This window comes from Myotis davidii, unplaced genomic scaffold (assembly GCF_000327345.1).
Source record: "Myotis davidii unplaced genomic scaffold, ASM32734v1 scaffold172, whole genome shotgun sequence".
NCBI lineage: Eukaryota > Metazoa > Chordata > Mammalia > Chiroptera > Vespertilionidae > Myotis > Myotis davidii.
Genome location: NW_006284343.1, coordinates 3625042 through 3632634, shown reverse-complemented (window position 1 = coordinate 3632634; position 7593 = coordinate 3625042). Strand labels below are relative to the sequence as shown.

The 7593-nt window shown below is 60.1% G+C and overlaps 1 protein-coding gene across 1 annotated transcript; it reads left to right on the top strand.

Annotated features, from left to right (window-relative positions):
- The first annotated feature begins 1721 nt into the window (after nucleotides 1–1721).
- LOC102764977 (CMRF35-like molecule 7) lies at nucleotides 1722–7357 on the top strand. The gene is made up of 4 exons (XM_006754607.2): nucleotides 1722–1861; nucleotides 4139–4471; nucleotides 5792–5852; nucleotides 6441–7357. Exons 1-4 carry the CDS (start codon nucleotides 1822–1824, stop codon nucleotides 6601–6603), a joined length of 597 nt encoding a protein of 198 aa, XP_006754670.1. The 5' UTR covers nucleotides 1722–1821; the 3' UTR covers nucleotides 6604–7357.
- The last annotated feature ends 236 nt before the right edge of the window (nucleotides 7358–7593 follow it).

The following is a 7593-nucleotide window of genomic DNA, read 5'->3' as shown; positions in this document are numbered from 1 at the left end:
CTTAGCGCTGCCACAGAGGCAGGAGAGGCTCCCACCATTGCCACTGTGCTTGCCATCTGTGAGCCCAGCTTCTGGCTGAGCAACGCTCCCCCAGGGGGCACACGCACCACCAGGGGGCAGCTCCTGCATTGAGCTGGTGGTCAGTGTGCATCATAGTGACCAGTCGTTCTGCCGTTCAGTCGACTTGCATATTAGCCTTTTAGCATATAAGAAGATATCCTATCTAATAAAGAGGGAATATGCTAATTGACCCTCACACCATTGCAAAGATGGCAGCCCCCACAGCCAATAAGGAGGGAATATGCTAATTGGCTTCCCCACCCTCAAAGATGGCAGCACCCACAGCAAATAAAGAGGGCATATACTAATTGACTGCCCCGCTCTCAAAGATGGCAGCCCCCACAGCTAATAAGGAGGGAATATGCTAATTGACTGCCTCTCCCTCAAAGATGATGGCATCCCTAGCCACAAGATGGCGGCGCCCAGTCCCCTCAGCCCCTCAGGGGGGTTAGTGAGGATGACCAAACAACTGAACAGCAGGCTGCGTGGAGTGACCAGGTTGGCGGGGGGGGGGGGCAGTTAGGGGCAACCAGGCAGGTGAGCCAGGCAGGTGAGCCAATAAGGAGGGAATATGCTAATTGGCTATGCTATTAGGAGCCAGTGGTCCAGGATTGTGAGAGGGATGTCCCCTGAGGGGTCCCGGATTGGAGAGGGTGCAGGCTGGGTTGAGGCGATCCCCCCATGCATGAATTTTGTGCACTGGGCCTCTAGTTTAAATATGTTTTTATTGATTTTAGAGAGGAAGGGAGAGCGAGAGAGAGATAGAAACATCAATGAGGAGAGAGAATCATTGATTGGCTGCCTCCTGCACACCCCCTACAGGAGATTGGGTCTGAAACCCAGGCATATGCCCTTGACCAGAATCAAACCTGGGACCCTTCAGTCCTCAGGCTGACGCTCTATCCACTGAGCCAAACCGGCTAGGGCTATACATATATTTATATCAGTCCCCTAGGTTACTTTATTTTTTCCATCTTTACTTAGATATAACTGACCCATAGCACTGTGTAATGTTAAGTGTACAGTATTTTTATTTAAAACATTCATTGATTGTAAATGCAAAATGATGAGCACTATAGGGTGAGCTAACATCACAGAATTGCCATTTATTTATTTATTTTTTTGTGGTGAAAACATTGAAGCTCTGTTCTCTTAGCGACTCCCAAGTCTCTAACACAGTGTTAGTCGCTCCAGTCCCCCGGCTGCGCATCAGGTCCCGGAGCTTAGCTTATAACTGGAAGTCGGTTCCCCCTTGACCAGCCATCTCCCCATTACTCCTTCCCCACCCGCACTTACGCACCTGGCTGTACCCCCTGAACAAGTGCATCTCCGGGATGCCCGCATGCTCACCTCACTCCTGACGTGGGGAGGGGGGGAGCCCTGCTGCTGGGAAGAGCCATTTCTGGAGTTGGCATGGGCCCCTGGAACCCGGGGCCCAATGGGCCAGATGCCCCCTCCTTGACCCTCCTGCAGACATACCTCCCCGTGCCCTGCTCACCCTTCACAGTGCCTGGCTTCCTCTTTCCTATCTAGTGGGGACTCTAGTGTCCTTTGAGACAGACTTACTAAGAAGCAACATTCCTTTTGCTGAATAACGAAAAGCAGGAAATGCTCTATAAAAGGAAGTGAACGCATCAGAGAAACTCAAAGGCGGTCTGGACAGGCAGAAGGTGCAAGCGGGGCCCAGGCAGAGCTCTGGGTCCAGCTGGCATCGCACTCGCCGGTGGAGGTCGCAGGGCCGAGGAGCCGGGGAGCAGGACCATGTGGCTGCCCCCAGCTCTACTCCTTCTCAGCCTCCTAGGTGAGTGCAGCTGGGGCCTTGGGAACTTGGAACTGCAGGGGCAGGACGGGGTGCAGACAGCAGCTGTCCCGGGTACCACGGGAGGGGGAGGGGGGCGTCATGTCTGGGAAAACGAGAGGTGGCTTTGTTAATTCATTGAGCAAAAGCGCACCAGGGACCTGCTTTGTGCCAGGCAGGCATCAGACCCTGAGGACGCAAAGGGAAAAGAGACATAGGACTGGTCGTTAAAGAGGGGACCCCAGAGGGCTCAGTGGGTGAGGCACACAGACGGACAATAACTGTGGCAGGACACGGTAAGGCATGATGGAGGCGTGCTCAGGAGACACCGAGGAACACATGCGCTCACACGCCTGCACAGTCACACACAGACCGCGCACTCTCCCTCATACGCACCCTCCCACACAAACACTTCTCCCCCAGACGAAGGCCGAGACCCACCATGGCTGACCCGTGGCTTGGGGATGGGACTGTGAGTTACCTTAGAAAGGGGGTGCCGTTAGGCAAGGATGAAAGAGAAGCCGCCCCCCGAGTTCTCACCTACAGACTGCCACTGGCCACAGAGGCGGGGGGTGGGGTGGGAGGTGGGGGGGGGGGGCTACCTCTGTGAAATACAAGAGGGGAAGGTGGGTGAGGTCAGAGCAGCCCAACTTCTGCTAAGACGTTGACGTATCTGCTCGGTTGCATAAGCCCCCCGACAGCCCCAAGGCAAAGGCAGGGCGCTGGGTAGAGGCAGGGCTAAGTGTCTGCAGGCAGAAACCCAGACCCCCTTCTCCCAGGGAGGGAAGTGGGGCCAGACGGCCAGGCGCGGGGACCTGTGCCCCAGAAGTGACTGCAGCGCTTGGGCTGGCAGGGCCCTCGGGGTGTCAGCTGAGACGCCTTGCGCAACAGTGGCCATGAGACAAGCGGCCACGCCATCGCGCACCCCACGCTCCGTGGGCGTCTCTCGCGGAGCTCCCAGTGGCTGCCTTTGCCTTGTTTGGGGTGTCGTTTGTCTCCTGCTACCAGCCCAGCCACGAGCTCAGCCATTTCCCAATGTTGGGACAAGACTGTTCACACGAGGATGTGGCGCATGGAGCAAATTTCCCCGAGCGATGGACGCAGGAGGGAGTTTCTGTCTCAGATTCATGAACAATTGAAACGCACACGACCGGGTGCCTTGAAACCCGCCAGCCCCGTTCCCCAGCGCCCTGCTCCTGGCCGACGGCTCTCCTGTCCTCTCTCCCTCTCTCCCTCCGGACACGCAGGAGTTCACACAGACCTAACGATTCTCCCACCCATCAGAAGCTGCGTTTATGAAACTTCCCACGTGTTTTTAAAAACATGAGCCCAGTCCCGTTGTGAGTGGCTTACATTGGCCGCATCTCCAATCCGCGTCTGGTTCCCGCACTAACTATCACATGACACTGCAACCAGCCTCCTTAGCTCTGCTGCCCAGTGAGGTGGAAATTCTAGTTAATCTTAGAATCAAAACGACTCTGCCCAAGATCTTTTCAAAAACAATCATAAACTGGATTGGTATCTGCCAGGATCCCGACTCAGTGCATGACACAGGGAGGGACTGGGGTGGGAAGAGAGAGCGAACCAACATGAGATCCCTGACCTTCGGAGGGAGCATCCCAGCAGGGGAGACAGACAGATGATCAAGTCCCACTGGCTGGCGCTCAGCTTCCAGTAAAGTCCGCGGGAGGAAGCAGATCTGGTTGGGAAGGGGACTGAGACTCAGCAACGAAGGCGTCGCCAAGGATGACGGGCAGGGGTCAGGCAGGTTTCCAGGGGGAAGAAGGACCGGAGCAATGACCCAGCCGCCTGGGAGGACACGGCAGAACCTGGGGGCAAGCAGGGTCACAGGGGAGAGCGGGAGGCAAGACGGCGCAGGGGGTGGCGCTGGGCAGGGACCTGGGACCCAGGCTGCAGGAAGACGAGTGCCGAGCTCCAGCATTTGAAATGGTTCTGAGACTGTGGGGAGCGGCTGAGTGATCCCACCATGTCTATGACCCGCATCCTTTCTATCCATTAGGGACAGGTCAGAGGTCAGAGTGAGCACCCCTAGGAAATGAGAACCAAAGAGGCCAAGCATTGTCGCTGGGGGAGCCAATGGGGAAGCTGGATGGGGGAGAAAGTAGATGTGAGGGGCCAGCTGAAGGGGTGGCTGGGAAGGCCGGGATGCTGGTCCAGGGCCTGGGCATCAGCCTGGAGCCCCCTGAGCCCAGGTCAGGCCTCGCTGGGGGTGAGGGGGGAAGAGGGGCAGTAGCTACATCCTGGGATTCTGTTTTCCAGGCTGTTTCTCCATCCAAGGCCCGAAGGTGACGAGAGGCCTTGAGGGGGGCTCGCTGACCGTGGAGTGTCGCTACAAGCCAGGGTGGGAGACCAACAGGAAGTGGTGGTGCCGGGGAGCAGACTGGTATGATTGCCAGATCCTCATTCAAACCACATCATCGCAGCGAACGGTGCAGGGGCCCCGGCTGTCCATCAGCGACAACCAGAGGGACCGCGTGATCTCGGTGACCATGTGGGGCCTCCGGCGCGACGACCAGGGCACCTACTGGTGCGGGATCAAAAGGTTGGGCACGGACCGTGGGACACGAATTCAAGTGATCGTTGTTGGCCCAGGTGAGAACTTGCTCATCGCTACTCCAAGGCCCTGGTGCTCCGGCTGCCAGAGCGGGGGCGCCTGCCCCTCCTTCCAGGGGCGGAAGGGAAATGGCCCCGTTCCTGGGAACCAGTTCCTGGGAACCCGTGCATGTGAGCGAGTGAAAGGCAGACACACAGATGGACAGATGGGGAGGGAAGTGAGAGAAATTCGGGCTGGAGCCCGAGAAAGACAGGGGCTGCCGCTGGGTGGGGTGGGGCCAGAGAGGACCGACCAAGCCAAGCGTCCCCGGGCCGCCCCGGAGGAGAAGCCGAGATCTGTGGGGACACAAAGCGATTGACTAACACGTGAGCGGAGACAGGGTGGGCAGACGTGTGCCCACGCGGAGCTTTAGGGAGAAAGGCGTTTAGGGGTCTCGGGCACCAGCCCATGAGGAGACCATGGCCTCAGCCAGGAGCCACCCACCGTGGCCAAAGGTGGGGCCTCACGGAGCAGAATTTGCCAGGCCTGGGACTCAAAGGTTCACCAGGGATGCCGGTGCCGGCTGGTCTCGGGAAGCCAGACCCAGCTGCTCGCCTACAGCGTCTCACAGGCTCAGAAAGAGGTGCCCTTCCTCGTAGTCGCTGTTCACTGCTGAACTGAAATGCACCCTCTTATTCACCAGCCTGCGGGGTGCTCCCTGCCCTCGTCACCCCTGGAACGGGGAGCCCCATTTCCAGAACCATCTGTCCCTGAGCCTGCTCAGGCCCTGCTTGAGCAAAAGGCCCAGGGCTTCCCCCCGAAACCAGCCGTCCCCCTTAGAGAGGCCGTGGAGGGGCTGGGAGACATGAGCTCTCCTCAGAATGAGCCCCAGAGCCTGCGCCCACGTGGCTGTTACTGCTTCTCGCTGCACCTGAGCGGGGGCGCCTGCCCCTCCTTCCAGGGGCAGAAGGGAAATGACTGGGTGTTGGGTTCAGCTGGCGCAACAGACAGCGGGGAGCCCCATTTCCAGAACCATCTGTCCCTGAGCCTGCTCAGGCCCTGCTTGAGCAAAAGGCCCAGGGCTTCCCCCCGAAACCAGCCGTCCCCCTTAGAGAGGCCGTGGAGGGGCTGGGAGACATGAGCTCTCCTCAGAATGAGCCCCAGAGCCTGCGCCCACGTGGCTGTTACTGCTTCTCGCCGCACCTGCGAGCGACGGAGGCCATGACTGGGTGTTGGGCTCAGCTGGCACAACAGACAGGGGGAGCCCCTTCTCTAGAGAGGACGCTTCCTGATGGGGGCTGGTGGTGTGGGGGGCAGTGTGAGCCACGCACCAGCCCTGGTCTGTGTCAATAACCCTCAGCCGACTTTGTTGTGTCTAGAAAACCTGTCATCCTGGACGACCGCCAACAGCACAGGGGTGTCCTCTGGCTCCCGCGTCCGGTGAGTGGCTTGGGGGCTGCGTCCCAGCACTCACCCACCATGGCCGCGTCCCAGCCCACAACCACCATGGCTGCGTCCCAGCACTCACCCACCATGGCCGCGTCCCAGCCCACAACCACCATGGCTGCGTCCCAGCACTCACCCACCATGGCCGCGTCCCAGCCCACAACCACCATGGCCCCTCCCAGCCCTCACCCACCATGGCCGCGTCCCAGCACTCACCAGACCCGGCTGTGCTCAGTGCTCCTCCATCAGCGTCACCCTGGTCGCTTGTCGACAAATAAAGCCTCCTGACCCGGCGGGGCCAAGGGGCGATCAGACACGAACCTCCACGACCCAAGGCTTCAGGCCTCAGAGCAGGAGGGAGACTCCGGGGAAGGAAGCTGGGCCTGGTGCAAAGCAGAACCAAAGAGCTGGGGTTGCCTCTGAGGAGCCCTCCTGGTTGAGCCGCGGAGGAGCTTCATGGGGCCTTCAGGCTGGGCAGCCGGGCCGGGGTCGCAGGCTTGGCTGGGCGGGCGGATGCCCGAGTCAGGGCGCTGGGGGCGACGGGGCCTGGAGGGCCGGCGCTGACTGCTGTCCCCGTGACAGGAACTACTACCTGCTCCTGGTGTTCGTGAAGGTGCCACTCTTACTCGTCGTGGTCGGCGCCATCCTCTGGCTGAAGGGGCCCCCGAGGGTCCCCGAGGAGCAGTGGGAGCAGTCCATCCACACCAACCTGGCCTACGATCTCGCCGGAGACGCTACCCCTTAGACAGACGGACAGAGGAGAGACACTTGGGGCGCTGGACCCCGTTTCCAGAGGAGACCCGGGCTGGGAGGCACGCTCCTGCGAGGGTCCCCCAGTCCCCTGCCCGGCACAGCCAGGTACAGGGCTCGGACCCTCCCGACTGGGCAGCGCTGCTGGAGGGACACACCTGTTCCCACTTCTCCGGATAGAACACAGCCCGGCCCTCCCAGCCCAGCTGGGTCCACTGATGGTCAGCAGCTGTGGGAGGGAGCCCACGTTGGGACAGTCGTGTCCTCACGGGAGGACCTCAGCACAGAGCTGGGGAGTGAAGCGCAGAGAGAAATGACAGGAATGTGCCAGAAGGAGAGACAGGGCCAGTCCCCGGTTCCGGCCGGTCCTGGGGCCAGCTCCACACCCTGTGCCTGCTCTTCTGATATAAGTTTAGGGCTTTAACCTCTTCCTGTAGCTAATCAGGTTGGGTTTCGATGGCTCTTTCCATGAGCGCACTGACTGATACACACACAGGGACAGGAGTTTGCGGGGTTCCTGGTCTGGGGCCTGAGAGACTGGACGTCCCCTGGGCCTGGGGAGGACACTGCTCCGAGTTCACGGGGCTGAGGAGGGTCGGAGAGCCCAGGGCTGGCCTTCCGTCCTCCTCCCCACCCTCCTCCCGCAGCCTGGCTCTCAGCACAGCTGCTCGGCCTCCCTGGGGCTGCAGCCTCAGAAGCTACCTCAGGCCTGCGAGGGCGGCCATAACGCGGAGGGGATGGGTCTCTTTCCAGGAAAGCTAATAAGCTCCATTAAAACCGTCTGCGGAGCCAACGTGCCTCTGCAAAGCGCCTCCCTCCCAGACACCACCGCCTTGGCTGTGCCACGTGGGTCGCGGGTCCTCACACCAAGGGCATCTGCACGGGAGGAGGCAGTCCCATAGGGAGGTGCCCCGGGCAAACACACGGGCACCGTTTGGAATCTGTCCCGTTGGCTCTTTCTTTGCCCAGCTTACTGAGGTGTGAC

Excerpts from the sequence above, each read along its gene's own strand:
- LOC102764977 (XM_006754607.2), top strand. The coding sequence starts at position 1,822 with ATGTGGCTGCCCCCAGCTCTACTCCTTCTCAGCCTCCTAG. Across the intron at positions 4,472-5,791 it reads AGTGATCGTTGTTGGCCCAG|AAAACCTGTCATCCTGGACG; the intron begins GTGAGAACTTGC and ends TGTTGTGTCTAG. Across the intron at positions 5,853-6,440 it reads TCCTCTGGCTCCCGCGTCCG|GAACTACTACCTGCTCCTGG; the intron begins GTGAGTGGCTTG and ends TCCCCGTGACAG.